This window comes from Lemur catta, chromosome 5 (assembly GCF_020740605.2).
Source record: "Lemur catta isolate mLemCat1 chromosome 5, mLemCat1.pri, whole genome shotgun sequence".
In the NCBI taxonomy this organism is placed as follows: domain Eukaryota; kingdom Metazoa; phylum Chordata; class Mammalia; order Primates; family Lemuridae; genus Lemur; species Lemur catta.
In genome coordinates this window covers 33,009,847-33,025,438 of record NC_059132.1, presented here as the reverse complement: position 1 = coordinate 33,025,438, position 15,592 = coordinate 33,009,847, and the positions used below count along the sequence as shown (strand labels likewise).

General features: G+C 36.9%; 1 protein-coding gene across 4 annotated transcripts in view; it reads left to right on the top strand.

Moving 5' to 3' along the window:
- ATG7 (autophagy related 7) overlaps nt 1-15,592 on the top strand; it is a 246,752-nt gene that overhangs the window by 128,394 nt on the left and 102,766 nt on the right. For all 4 annotated transcript variants that reach the window (XR_006735172.1, XR_006735175.1, XM_045551459.1 and 1 more), the window contains one exon: nt 10,797-10,919. Coding sequence is in view for 2 of the 4 variants with exons in the window: in XM_045551459.1 (XP_045407415.1) it covers nt 10,797-10,919 (123 nt within the window). In the remaining 2 variants the exon portion in view is untranslated. The remainder of the gene's footprint in view (nt 1-10,796; nt 10,920-15,592) is intronic.

Here is a 15,592-nt window from a genome sequence, read left to right as displayed (position 1 = left end):
TTGTAATGTCTTTATCTGATTTTGGTTATTAAGGTGATACTGGCCTTGTAGAATGAGTTAAGAAGTATTCCCCCTGTTTCTATCTTCTGAAAGAGATTCTAGAGAATTGGTATAATTTCTTTCTTAAATTTTTGGCAGAATTCTCCGGTGAGCCCATCTGGGCCTGGTGTTTTCTGTTTGGGAAGATTTTGATTATTGATCTAATTTCTTTTTATAGAAATTGACCTGTTCAGAATTTCCATTTCTTGTTTTAGTAGATTGTGTCTTTCAACAATTGGTCCATTTCACCTAGTTTATAAAATTTCTTGGCATAGAGTTGTTCATAATATTCCTTTATTATCCTTTTAATGTCTATGGGATTTGTAGTGATGCCCTCTCTTTCATTTCTGGTATTAGTAATGGCATTTTCTTTTTACCCTAGTTAGCTTAACTAGAGGCTTATCAATTTTATCTTTTCAAGGAACTGGCTTTTGGTTTTATTGATTTTGTTTTTCTCAATTGATTTCTTGTTTGCAGTTCCATTGATTTCTGCTCTAATTTTTTATTATTTCTTTTTTTCTGCTAACTTTGGATTTAATTTGCTCTTATTTTTTTAATTACCTAAGATGTAAGTTTAGATTATTGATTTTAGGTCTTTCTTCTTTTCTAATTTATTCAGTGCTATAAATTTCCCTCCATGGGAAATTTCACTGCATCCCACAAATTTTGATAAGTTGTATTTTTATGTGCATTTAGTTCAAAGTATTTTTAATTTCTCTTGAGATTTCTTCAACTCGTGTTATTTAGAAGTGTGTTGTTTAACCTCACATATTTTGGGATTTTCCAATTACCTTTCTGTTTGAATTTCTAGGTTCCATTCTGATCTGAGAGCAGATATTGTATGAGTTCTATTCTTTTAAATTATTTAAGACTTTTTTTGGTTTTTTTGTTTTTTGTTTTTTGTTTTTTATTGCCCAGAATGTGTTCTGTCTTGGTAAATGTTCCATGTGAGCTTGAAAAGAATGTGTATTCTGCTGCTGTTAAATGAAGTAATCTGTAGATGTCTATTACATCCAGTTGATTGATAGTGTTTTGAGTTCAAATATGTTCTTAATAACTTTCTGCCTGCTGGATCTGTCCATTTCTGATAGAGGAATGTTGAAGTCTCCAACTATAATAGTGGATTTATCTATTTCTAGAACCTTGCTATTCTGTCAGTTTTTGACTCACATATTTTGGTGCTCTGTTGTTAGCTGACTCATATTTTGGTGTTCTGTTGTTAAGTGCATACACATTAATAATTGTGTCTTGGAGAATCAACCCCTTTATCATTATGTAATACCCTTCTTTAATAACTGCTTGCTTTGAAAACTGTTTTGTCTGAAATGAATATAGATATTCTCACTTTCTTTTGATTAGTATTAGCATGGCATATCTTTCTTCATCCATTTACTTTTAATCTATATGTGTCTATATTTAAATTGGTTATCTTTTACATATCATATAGTTGGGTCTTATTTTTTGATCCATTCTGACAATCTGTCTGTTTAATTGGTACATTCAGACATTGACATTCAAAGTGATTGATATAGTCAGATTCATATCTACCATATTTATTACTGTTTTCCATTTGATGCCCTTGTTCTTTGTTCCTATTTTTCTTTTTTTAACCTTTTGTGGTTTAATTGAGCATTTTATATAATTCCATTTTCTCCCCTTTATATTATATCAGTTGTACCTCTTGTATTACTTTTTTTAGTGATTGCCCCAGAGTTTGTAGTATGCACTTGCAATTAATTCAGGCCACTTTCTGATAACACTGTACCACTTCACAGGTAGAGTGATTATCTTATAATAACAAAATAATTCTAATTCCTCTCTCCCATCCCTTGTATCATTACTGTTGTTCATTTCACTTATAGGTAAGCACACATAAGCATATATACATATACATGTAAGTCATATATATGTATGTGTAATTGAATATATTGTCACTGTTATTTTGAACAAACTGTTATCTGATCATTTAAGAATAAGCAAAGTTATTTTACCTTATTCCTTTTTTGACGCGCTTCCTTTATGTGGATCTGAGTTTCTGACCTACATTATTTTCCTTCTCTTTAAAGAACTACTTTTAACATTTTCAAGGCAGTTATACTGGCAACAAATTCCCTCAATTTTTATTTATATGAAAAAGTCTTTATTTCTCCCTTATTAAATACTTTTAAACTATAATTTTTCAGGATAGAGAATTCTAGGTTGTTGGATCTTTTCCCTCAACACTTTAAATATTTCAATTCACTTTCTTCTTGCTTGCCTGGTTTCTGAGAAGTTGGATGTAATTCTTATCTTTGCTCCTCTATAGGTAAGGTGTTTTTTTCTTTCTCTGGCTTCTTTCAGGATTTTTTCTTTATATTTGATTTTCTTTAATTTAAAAATGATATGGCTAGATGTAGCTTTTTTTCTATGTATCCTGCTTGGTTTCCTTTATGCTTCCTGGATCTGTGGATTGGTGTCTAATACTAGTTTGCGGAAATTCTCAGTCATTGTTTCAAATATTTCTTCTGTTCCTATCTTTCTTCTCCTTCTGATATTCTCATTTCATATATTACACCTTTTCTAGTTTTCCACAGTTCTTGGCTATTCTGTTCTGGTTTTATTTAGTTTTTTTAATTTTGGAAATTTCTATTGGTATATCTTCAAATTCAGAGACTCTTTCCTCAGCTGTGTCCAGTCCACTGATAAGCCCATCAAAGGCATTCATTTCTGTTGCAATGTTTTGGAGCTCTAGAATCTCTTTTTGGTTCTGTCTTAGGATTTCCATCTGTCTGCTTATATTATCCATCTGTTTTTACATGCTGTCTACTTTATTACTTAGAGCCCTTAGAATATTGATCATAGTTGTTTTAAACTCTCTGATAATTTCAACATCCTTGTCATGTCTGGTTCTGATTCTTGCTCTATTTCTTCAAACTGTGCTTTCTGCCTTTTAGTATGCCTTGTAGTTTTTTCTTAGTAGCCAGAAATGATGTATAAAGGTAACTGCTATAAATAGGCATTTAATAATGTGATGCTAGGGTATGGGGCAAGGGGAAGTGTTCTGTATTCTTTTTTTTTTTTTCCCACTTGCTTTTGAACTTAGACAAAGTTTTCTGTATTCTTATGATTAAGTCTCAATCTTTTGGTGACACTATGCTTCTGGATTGTGAACTTTGCAAATGTTTCTCATCACGTCCTGCCTTCAGGTGGGACAGGACGGCTAGATTGGGCTGGAGTTGGGTATTCCCATTCCTTCAGGTCAGCTGGCCTCTGCTTGTCTCCTTTCTCCTATGGTCAGACCTTGTTGAAAGAGAAGGCTCTGACATACTTCAAAATGGTTCCTCTTTCCCTCCCTCTGCCAAAAGCAGGAGGAAAATTTCCCCTAATATTTATGTGAGAACCTAGTTGAACTCCTAGAGATAAAACTCACAAAAGTATGGGGGCCTCCCTATAACTGGGTCCCCATAGAATCATTAACTCTCAGACTTTCCACACCTGGCTTCCGGCAATTTGTCAGTTACATTTCAGGTTTTTCTACCCTACTGCTGGTTCATGTGGTGGTTTCTCCTCCAGTCTGTTGTGATTCTCTGTATCTACCTGTCTCCCCAACTTGGGGGGCAGTGACCTCACCTATGTTTTTTTTTTTTTAGAAATACGTATGCATGTATCTTTTAAATTGTCAAAAGAAAGTAAGTGTAATTTCTAAACAAAAAAGACTTTAAACAAGAGGTTTATAGAAATTGCATGTTCCTTTCCCCTTTGAAAATACATAAGCTCTTCTTTTAGATGGAATACTTGTTTCTTGGTCTTCTTATTTAAGGATAATAGAGCAGCTATGTCTCCCTTTTGCTTCTTGTGAAATAAAAATCATTATATGCTGTTGTGAGGAGATCTTTGACCCTATAAAAGGCATTTTCCAGAAAGTTGCCCAAAATTGAAGGGCTGTGAAGGGCCTTAAATGTCTAGCTGGAGACTATGAGTTTGATGTAGTAAAGAGTAAGGAGTCACCAAAGACTCTCAGCAAGATAAACGATACTCCTAAAATCATGTTTGAAAAAGAGATTCTGCCATCTTTGTCCTGGGGTATGTGTTCATGTATGTCATGAATAAAGAAAATCTAACCTTACAAAGCAATTAAGTAAGGAAAGTCCGGGATCAGGAAAGGACCTTTATACTAAAAAAGTCATTGTTCTCTATTTTGCCAACTCTCCCAGTACTTTTAGAATGCTTATAACCTTCCAAGATTTAATCTGCACACTTCTCAGGACCATGTATTGTATATTCACGTAAGAGGTGTGCTGTGTTTTATGGCAACTGACAGGTTGTTGCTGAAATCCATTATGATCGTATCTTTTTCTTTCTTTTCTTTTTTGAATAGTTTTAAACACATTTTCCCCTTTAAGAAGGTTCTGCTGTTTGTAGGGGGGAAAATCCTCATGCTTTTTATAAGCTGCTTATTCTCATAACACAGATTAACTTCACAGCATATAAAGAGAATACTGGAAAACCCTTGCATGATTAAATGTGTCCCTAGAGGATTAAGTTCTTCCACATATTTTTAAGCCTGTGCTATTAATAATGTTTGAGCATTAAACTTTCTGTACATCCTGATTATGAGGGAAGCCTTTCCTTCATTCTGCCCTTGCTGTTAGTTTTTCCACTGTCAGATTTGTAGTACTATAAAATTATCTGTGGAAACATGGGCTTAAAATCTGAAAGTTTAACTAAAGTCCAACAAAGTATATCGTATCTGGAATTATTCCAGTTTGTCTTCAAAGATTTTGTCCATTTTTCAAACTAATTTCTTCTTTTATCTGACTGGAAACTTGGCATAAAGCATCTATTTATAAGCATACCTCAGAGATATTGTGGGTTTGGTTCCAGACCACCATGATAAAATGAGTCACATGAATTTTTTGGTTTCTCAGTCCATATAGAAGTTATGTTTATACTATGCTGTAGTTTATTAAGTTTGCAATAGCATTATGTCTAAGAAAAACGTGTATACTTTAGTTTAAAAAACAGTTTATTGCTATAAAATACTAATGATCATCTGAGCCTTCAGCAGGTTATAATCTTTTCACTGATGGAGGGTCTTGCCTTGAAGTTGATGGCTGCTGACTGATCAGGGTGATGGTTGCTGAAGGTTGGGGTGGCTGTGGCGATTTCTTAAAATAAAACAATGAAGTTTGCTGCATTGATTGCCTCTTCCTTTTACAAAAGATTTCTCTGTATCATGCAATGCCATTTGATAGCATTTTACCGACAGTAGAACTTCTTTCAAAATTGGTGTCGGTCCTCTCAAAACTTGCTGCTACTTTATCAACTAAATTTATGTTACATTCTAGATCATGTCATTTCAACAATGTTCACAGCATCTTTACCTGGAGTAGATTCCATCTCAAGAAACCATTTTCTTTGCTCATGCCTAAGAAGCAACTTCTCATCCATTGAAGTTTGATCATGAGATTGCAGCAATTTGGTCATATCTTCAGGCTCCACTTTGAATTCTAGTTCTCTTACTATTTCTACCACATCTACAGTTACTTCCTCTTGAACCCCTCAAAGTCATCTATGAGGATTGGAATCAACTTTTTCCAAATTCCTGTTATTGTTCATACTTTGACCTCCTCCCATGAATTACGAATGTTCTTAAGACATCTAGAATGGTAAATCCTTTCCAGAAGGTTTTCAGGTTTTTTTTTTGTTTGTTTTTTGTTTTGAGACAGAGTCTCACTCTGTTGCCCAGGCTAGAGTGCCGTGGCGCCAGCCTAGCTCACAGCAACCTCAAACTCCTGGGCTCAAGCAATCCTTCTGCCTCAGCCTCCCAAGTAGCTGGGACTACAGGCATGCACCAACATGCCCGGCTAACTTTTTCTATATATTTCTAGTTGTCCCGTTAATTTCTTTCTATTTTTTAGTAGAGATGGGGTCTCGCTCTTGCTGAGGCTGGTCTCAAACTCCTGACCTTGAGTGATCCTCCCACCTCAGCCTCTCAGAGTGCTAGGATTACAGGCATGAGCCACTGCACCCGGCCAGTTTTCAGTTTGCTTTGCCGGGATCCATCAGTCCTCACTATCTATGGCAGCTACAGCCTTATGAAATGTATTTCCTAAATCAGGGGTCCCCAACCTATGGTGAGTTGTATAATTATTTCATTATATATTACAATGTAATAGTAATAGAAATAAAGTGCACAATAAATGTAATACACTTGAATCATCCCAAAACAATCCCCCGGTCCATGGAAAAATTATCTTCCATGAAAATGGGTCCCTGGTGCCAAAAAGGTTGGGGACTGCTGTCTTAAGTAATAAGACTTGAAAGTCAAAATTACTCCTTACCAATAGGCTGCAGAATAGATGTTGGATTGGCAGGCATGAAAGCAACATTTATCTCCTTATATATCTCCATCAAAGCTCTTGGGTGTCTAGGTACATTGTCAATGTGCTATAATGTTTTGAAAGGAATCTTTGTTTTGAGACAGTAGGTCTCAACAGTGGGCCTAAAATATTCAATAAACCATGCTGTAAACAGATGTACTGTCATCTAGGCCTTGGTGTTTTATTTATAGAGCACAGGCAGAGTAGATTTAGCATTTTTAAGAGCCCTAGGATTTTTGGAATAGTAAATAAGCATTGGCTTCAACTTCAAGTCACCAGCTGCATTAGCCCCTAACAAGAGAGAGTTAAGCCTGTCCTTTAAAGTTTTGAAGCCAGGCACTGACTTCTCCTCTCTAGCTATGAAAGTCCTAGGTGATATCTTCTTCCAATAGAAGGCTCTTTTGTTTGCATTGAAAATCTCATGTTTAGTGTGGCCACCTTCATCAGTGATCTTAGCTAGATCTTCTGATAACTTGCTGCAGCTTCTGCATCAGCACTTGCTGCTTCACCTTGCATGTTTATGTTACGGAGATGGCTTCTTTCCTTAAACCTCATCAGCCAACCTCTGCTAGCTTCAAACTTTTCTCCTGCACCTTCCCCACCTGTCTCAGCCTTCGTAGAATTGAAGAGAATTAGGGCCTTGTACTGGATCAGGCTTTGGCTTAAGGGAATGCTGTGGCTGGTTTGATCTATCCAGACCACTAAAACTTTCTCCATATCAGAAATAAGGCTGTTCTGCTTTCTTACCATTCATGTGTTCACTGGAGTAGCACTTTTAATTTTCTTCAAGAACTTTTCCTTTGCCTTCACAATTTGGCTGTTTGGCACAAGAGGCCTAGCTTTCAGTCTATCTCTGCTTTCTACTTGCCTTTCTCACTAAGCTTAATGATAATTTCTAGCTTTTAAGTTAAAGTGAGAGATGTGTGACTTTTCCTTTCACTTGAACACTTCGAGGTCATTGTAGGGTTATTATTTGGCCTGATTTCAATAGTGTTCTGTCTCAGGGAATAGGGAGGCCCAAGGAGAGGGAGAGAGACAGGGGAATGGCTGGCTGGTAGAGCAGTCAGAACACACAAATTTATCTAAGCTTGCCATCTTACATAGGTGCAGTTTGTGGAACCTTACAATTAAAATAGTGACAGCAAAGATCACCACAACAGATATAATAATAATGGAAAAGTTTGAAATACTGCAAGAATTACCAAAACGTGACACAGAGACAGAAAGTGGGGACATGCTGTTGGAACGATGGCATCGATAGCCTTGCTCTACTCAGGGTTACCGCAAACCTTGAACTTGTTACAAAAAGAAAAAATAGCATCTGTAAAGCATAACAAAGTGAACTTAGGGGTTCTGGGCTTAGGAGTTCTCTTAGAAATAAATGATCACTAAACATAGTAGTTACCATTTTGAAAAAGATCATTTAATTTCCATGTACATTTTTCCTAAGATAACATTCCAATTTGTAAGGAATCTCATTATTACTGAGGGATTTGGTTATTTGTCAAATGCCTTATTATCCAGGCATTGAGTTGTCAAATTAATTTCCTGTGGCTGATCAGCCTAGACTTTGTATGTGCCCAGGGGCATAATGATCCCCTGGTCAGCTCTCCAGGAATCCCAGTCTGTTGACTCCACCAGCCTGCAGGGGGTCTTTCCTTACCAGCCAAGGGCCATCCTCAGTCCGTCCCTTCTCTGGTGTTCACCAGCCCTTCAGTTTCTCTGACCTTGTATTTTTTACCCTTATCCTGCCAGTCCCCAAGCTTAGATGGGTCCTGAAGTATATACTCCTGTACAATTCCCTGTCTTCCTCTCTCTCTCTCTCTACTTTTTTAAACACAAATTCTATACACACAGTGTGGATATTGCTTTAATACATTGCTGTCTTGGAAATCAGTTTCTATCAATGCTGTAGACCTGCCTCTCTTTTAATAGACACAAAAATGCAATTGATTGTAAATACACCATAATTTAATCAGTCCCCTATTAAGGGGTGGTGCTGGCTAATCTTTTGTTACTGCAAACAGTGTTTCAGTGAGCGTCCTTAAAATATCAGTCTTTGTGCCCCCACACAACTATATCTGTATGAAAAGTCTTAGAAGTGGAATTGCTGTATTGAAGAGCTCATACATGTTCATTTCTGAAAGGAGAAATTTTTTTCTATTAGTATTTCTTGTATTATTGTTCCTCTAGTCTTTTTATTCATGTGTCATTGATTTCTTAGATTTGTCTTTAATGTCTGCCATCTTTTTAAAATATCCATCTCTTTATCTTTTTCTTCTGAGTTCTGGGAGAACTTTGAGGCAATCTGGTTCACTGTTTGCTTTCTACAATTCACAGTTCCTGAGATCACTGAATTCCTAAATGTGATAATCATTGTTTGCATCTAAGAACTCTTTACTGTTCTCATACTGTTCCCTTGTCAGGACTGCTGGCCCTTTATCTTTTAATCTATTGAAGGATAACATATAATTTATATAAAAAAGTATACAAAAAAATCAAACAAATCTTAATGAAATGTTCAACTTGATGAACTCTCAAAAAGTACATGTTCCAGCCGAGCACGGTGGCTCACACCTGTAATCCTAGCACTCTGGGAGGCCGAGGCGGGCAGATCGTTGGAGCTCAGGAGTTCGAGACCAGCCTGAGCAAGAGCGAGACCCCGTCTCTACTAAAAAATAGAAAGAAATTATATGGACAGCTAAAAATATATATAGAAAAAATTAGCCAGGCATGGTGGCGCATGCCTGTAGTCCCAGCTACTCAGGAGGCTGAGGCAGAAGGATCCCTTGAGCCCAGGAGTTTGAGGTTGCTGTGAGCTAGGCTGATGCCACAGCACTCACTCTAGCCTGGGCGCAACAGAGTGAGACTCTGTCTCAAAAAAAAAAAAAAAATACATGTTCCATAACCAACACTCAGATAAAGCAACAAAAAATGCCAGCACCCTAGACCATCCCTTGGGCTCCCTTACTATTATAATCTCTCCATGAGTAACCACTATCTTGACTTCTAACAATACAGATTGATTTTGCCTGTTTTCTTTTAACTTTATATAAATGTAATTAAATAGTACATGCTGCTTATCCCTTCTTTTGTGAACACATTATGTTTGTTGAATGTAGTTTGTTCTCATTGCGGTATAAATAATTCCTTAGCATGAATATAAAATTCATTTATTCATTCTACTGTTGATGGACACTTCAGTGGTTTCGTGTATGAGGCTATCGTGAATAGTGCTGCTATGGACACTTTTGTGTCTTCTGATGCACATATATACACGTTTGTTGGGAGTATATATTGAGGAGTAGGACTACTGGATCATAGGGCATGTAAATGTTAAATTCTGTTTTTTTTTTTTTTTTTTTTTTGAGACAGAGTCTCGCTCTGTTGCCCAGGCTAGAGTGCCGTGGCATCAGCCTAGCTCACAGCAACCTCAAACTCCTGGGCTCAAGCAATCCTACTGCCTCAGCCTCCTGAGTAGCTGGGACTACAGGCATGCACCATGCCCGGCTAATTTTTTCTATATACATTTTTAGCTGTCCAGATCATTTCTTTCTATTTTTAGTAGAGACGGGGTCTCGCTCTTGCTCAGGCTGGTCTTGAACTCCTGACCTTGAGCAATCCTCCCGCCTCGGCCTCCCAGAGCACTAAGATTACAGGGGTGAGCCACCACGCCCGGCCTGTAAATGTTAAATTCTAAAGCAATAATTTTGTACTTCTGTGAAGGTCCTGGTTCTTCCACATCCTTGCCAGCAGTTGGTATTTTCTGCCTTTTTCATTTTAGCCTTTTTGGTAGGTATGAAGTAGTATTTCATTGTGGTTTTAGTTTTCATTTCTCTGACCACTTGTGACATTGAGCACATTTTCAAGTTTATTGGCCATTTGATTATCCTCTTTCGTGAAGTATCTGTTGAAATTTATTTTTCCATTTTAAAATTATTTTTAAAAATACATTTGGCTAGCTGGTAGGTCACATTTGTGACAAAATGCTTTGTCCCTCCCTTTCCCTTTATCCTTTTAAATTTTTTCTTGGTTTTTCTCTCACCTGCTGTTTTTCTAAAAAGTGAACTTTAGAACCAGTAACTAACCTTAACTCTTCTAGAATTTTTAGTGAATTTGCATGGAGTAAGTTTATTTTGTTTGGGAATGTACATTAAAGATTATTTTATTTGGGAAAAATTGGCATCTGAACTGAAAGATGTCCTTCTTAGAAAAGTATATAAATACTAAGCCCTCCCAGTTTTCTGCCCACCAGATTGCATTTTTTTCCAGACTGTATTATCATCCCCATATTTAATTCTCATTTTCATTTTTGACAAGTGCTTGCTAGAAGCAAAAGTCTTTTAATATGCATTTCAAATCCACAACCTCCTTAAAAATATAAATATTTTACAGGTTCTTGATCAATATGAACAAGAAGGATTTAATTTCCTCGCCAAGGTCTTTAATTCTTCACATTCCTTCTTAGAAGATTTGACTGGTCTTACATTGCTGCATCAGGAGACCCAAGCTGCTGAGGTAAGAACAAAACAAACTTTGTGTACTGAGGACTGATATGTTTGAAACCTATTTATATTCAGCATTATGGAAAAGGAAGAAAGCAATTTTTAAATTTTTTTTTCTACTTAGAGCAAATATAGCTAAATAAGTCTGCTGGATATCAGAGAACGAAGAACCTTCAGCAATTGCCATACGCTATTGTGTGTAGGTTGCTGTCTAATAGGTGCCTAATGCACAAAATTACTGATAAAGGAAGTACAGGCTATCGATTGCCAAGTACCTCTTGTCCTTACTGAAGATCTGCATGTGCATATGGCCGTTGGAGAACTGGCATTAATGTCCATATATCAAAAAGAAAGTCAGTGAAGACATTGAACTCTGGCCACATTCTTAAGAAAGAACACATTGGACTCTAGGCCATGTTCTTCAGAAAGAACGTGCCTAGCTTATATTTCATAATTTGATCAGTCTTCTTAGGCCACTGAACCCCATCATGAAATGGCTTCCCCAGTCACAACCTGAGAGAGTTACTCTTTCTCAGCTAAAATATCTTACAGATCTTAATGTCCTGGGTCATTGCATCATCTTTTTTAAAGACTGAGTTTTAAAAATAGATTATCGTTTTGTTTTTTTCAAATGCTTACTGTTCTTAGAAATGGGATTACTGTGTATGGAGGTAGAGCTATTCGAGTCACTTGGCAAAATGTACAATTCCTCCGAATGGATGAGTGGGATTTATATGAAATCAAATCAACATCTTTTCCCTTAGTTACCTGGGTGAAAAAGCTGTTAGAAATGTGACTTATGAATTGTTTCTACAAGCCATATAAGGAAAACCTTTACTGCCTGTATTCTGCAGGGGTGGTACACTTGCAAAGTTGCGATTAGTCCTGTTCATGGATAAACTCCCCCATAGGTTGTGCATCCTCACCACTGGGGGAGGTCCCAAGTCGTCAGTGAATAGATGGCCTGGCTCAATACTGGACCAGCCAGTGGTAAAAGGGCTGTTGTTTGGAGAGGTAGAGCTAACACTGAGTATAGAAAAACCATGTGGAAATACCAGAGTCAAACCCCTTGGAGCTTTTAGAAGATTGGGATAAACTTTTTAGGCACTCCAGGGAGGCAGGATAGTATATCTCTAGTGCTAGACTTAGAACCCAAGCCAGTTCTTCTTTAACTTGCTTTAATGTCCTCCGGGCATTAAACAGATACAATCTTCCACTTATGGCCAATACTTGGAACCACAGGGAATCTCCTATCGTCAGTTTCAGGAGATGAATGTTATCTCTACAGAACTTTGAGATTTACCCCCATCCCCAGAATTTTGATTGAGTTCCCAGACAGGGTTCAGAACACCATTTTGATTGCTTGCCATATTGTCTTTTGAGCAGTGTTGTTCAGCCTAATGGTGTGGGATGAGTAACTTATAGATCCTTGCAACCATGCAGTCATTTGATGAGATGGCTTAGGGAAGCTTAGCTACTTAGCTGAAATAATTTACATGTTTCTCTTTAGTTGGCCAGAAGAATTGTAACTTGAAATTGACCCCATATTTCACTCTTTACAACAGAACAGATACTAGGATAATGGGCAGACTCCTTAATTTAACCTGGTATGTTTTGCATTTTAGTTGGCCAAACATTAATGGCTTTTTTGAGGACCAAGAGAAGGAAGGGGAAGTTTAAGAGAAAAATAGATGGTGGGGCAGAAGAGAGTATGGTTTCATCCACAAATCTGAGTTTGCTTTTTGAATTTTCCTCCATTGAATTATATGTATAGTTTTGGAATCATAAGCCACACATCAAATTTTAGATTAGAGATGGTAAACTAGCTGGCCTGTGAGCCAGCTATGGCTTGCAGGTGTGTTGTTTTTGGCCTGCTGTCTGTGTTAAATTTTAAATAAAGCCAACATTTAAAAATCATGAGTTTTACATAAAAGTCTGAATTTTCCCATTTCTAACTTCTTTGAAAAATCAGATCTGGCAACTCCAGACCTGCATTCCTTAATAGTGATGGTTAGCTGGAGCTGAGAAGCAAATTTCATAGATAAATAATGTACTTGATACAAAATTTAAAGGTATAAAAAATATTCTGTGAAAAGGAAGTCTTCCTTCTACACCTACCTGTCCCTTAGCTGCACGGTTCCCTTCCTGGAGACAAACAATATTGTGAGATTCTTGCCCAGAGATATTCTTTAGGTGATATTCTCCACTTAGGTGATTCTCTTCAGCTGATGACCGTTATAGGTATTTGAGTTTGTAACCTCAGTCTTAGAAAAGGGTCATTATTTCTCTTACCTCTAAATAGGACCATGTTTTAAGATAAGGTCTAAAATGCAGTACTCACTGGAAGACCTCATACCAGCAAAAATTATCATCTTGCCTACATCATTTTGTATGACTTTGAAAAGTGTGTGTGTGTATAAGCAATATAAACATGTATATCAAAGTATACACGTTTGTGTAAAGGTGTTTTGATTTATGTGCTGATTCCTAGTGCATTTACAGATGTTCAGTAATAAAAATGTAAAATTCTGCATTCGACATAGAAAGGTTTATTTATTTTAGCAGCACAATCAAGATCAACTGTTTTCATCAGTCAACATTGGAATTGTCATTTTTAGGTTAACTGTTTTCATCAGTCAACATTGGAATTGCAAAGGATTCAACTAGATAATTATATGTGACAGTTTCATTCTATATCTTGTTTATAAAATATGTATTTTTTTTAAAAAGTTTACTGAATGTCTTTTGAAAATTTAATACCAAACACTATGCTAATAACTGATTACAGAAGTTAATGAGACACTGACCCTCATGGGCTCATAATCTAGCATGAGAAGCTGAGATGTAAATAGTGAGCTCTAATATCATCAAAAATGTTTTAGTCATTTATAAAGTACTTAGCAGTTACTTCTGCCCAGGAGAGCAGGTATGTCAAAGAAGGCTTCACAGGAAGAGAACAAGTATTTCAATTAGTTTTAAAGGATGAGTAGAGTGTTTTTAAAAATAGAAGTTGGGGTCGAGTGCAGTGGGTCACGCCTATAATGTCAGCACTTTGGGAGACCAAGGCTGGAGGATCACTTGAGACCAGGAGTTTAAGACCAGCCTAGGCAACACAGTGAGACCCTGTCTCTACAAAAAGTTAAAAAAAAAAAAAACACTTAGCAGGATGGGGTGGCACACTTCTGTAGCCCTAGCTACTCCAAAGGCTAAGAGGCTGAGGCAGATGGATTGCTTGAGCCCAGGAGTTCTCGGCTGCAGAAAGCTATGATCGCACCACTGCGCTGAAGCCTGGGCAGCAGAGCAAGAACCTGTCCTACCAAATAAAAAAAAGTTGAATTTTGGCAGAGGAAGAGTAGAGAAGGGGAGGGCAAGAGGCCTAGGGCATTCTAAACTGAACGAAGATCTCCAAGGCCAAGAGTCTTTAATGTGTCATTCAAAATGAAGTAGTTTGATGTGGTAGCCAGAGTTACCTGAAATCAAGATAATGTTTTTTAAATAACAGCTTTATTGAATTATAATTCACATACTATAATTATGAACACACCTTTTTAAAGTGTACAATTCAATGGTGGTTAGTACTTTCAGAGTCATGCAACATTACCACTCTTTCTAAGTTTTAAAACATTTTCATTACCCCGGAAACAAACTCTTTACCTATTAATTGGTATCTTCCTCCTTCTATCCCCTGGGGACCACTAATCTACTTCCTGTCTATATGGATTTGCCTATTCTGGACACATCACATAAATGGAATAATACATGACCCTTTGTGTCTGACATCTTAATGATTTTAAGGTTCATCCATGTTGTAGTAAGGTCATAGTTTTTTACTTAAAGAAAAAAGTTTCGATGCTATTAAAGTTTTCCGTATTCTTTAGCACTTGTGGTCTGTCTCCCCCAAATACCCTTTATGAAGGAGGAGTGCAAAGCCAATCCTACTGGGGACTACAAATTTCTTTTTATTTGTAGAAACGAGCACATAATAATGGAGTAGAAGATATATTGAAGATAGAATTATCTAGATTTAGTGAGATTGACAAATGCCATCCCCCATCCATTATCAAATACCCCAAAATGATGGTGATGATTTTAATCTGGGTTACTGGCATGATTGTATTGCTATTGAGATTAGCAGGCAAATTACCAAGTGAGTTTTTATCAGAGGAGGGGTCAAGGTGCAAGATGCAGAGTGGGTACTGGGAGCCCAGACTTACAAAGATGAGTTTGCTCTGGGGAGTAATGATTTTGAGGTGATGGGATAAGTGACTGAAAATGACTGGATGGCATTGGAGATGGAATGGAGATGGAGCTTAGAGAAAAAGAACAGTGCTGGTAAATTGATGTAGCCAGATAAAGGAGAATTATTCTTTTTCATTTAGCACAATGAGGAGAGGCTTGAGAGCTAGGATGCAATAAAAAAAAATTTAAATGAAAAATGTGCATGGTAGAATAATTTGATCTGAAGTTATAGATTAAAAACTTTAAATACTTGCCACATAAATGCCATTTGCCTTTGCTAACATTATATTCCATAACAAAGGGGACTTGGACAGCTACCCATATTCCTTGTATATAACCCATCTGGCTGCCAAATTATAGTTACATTCTACCCATGGAGGATTAGAAGGCCCCAAGGAGAAAAGGGCCCACTCAGCTTCCTACCCTCTTAAAATGTTCCCATGTGAA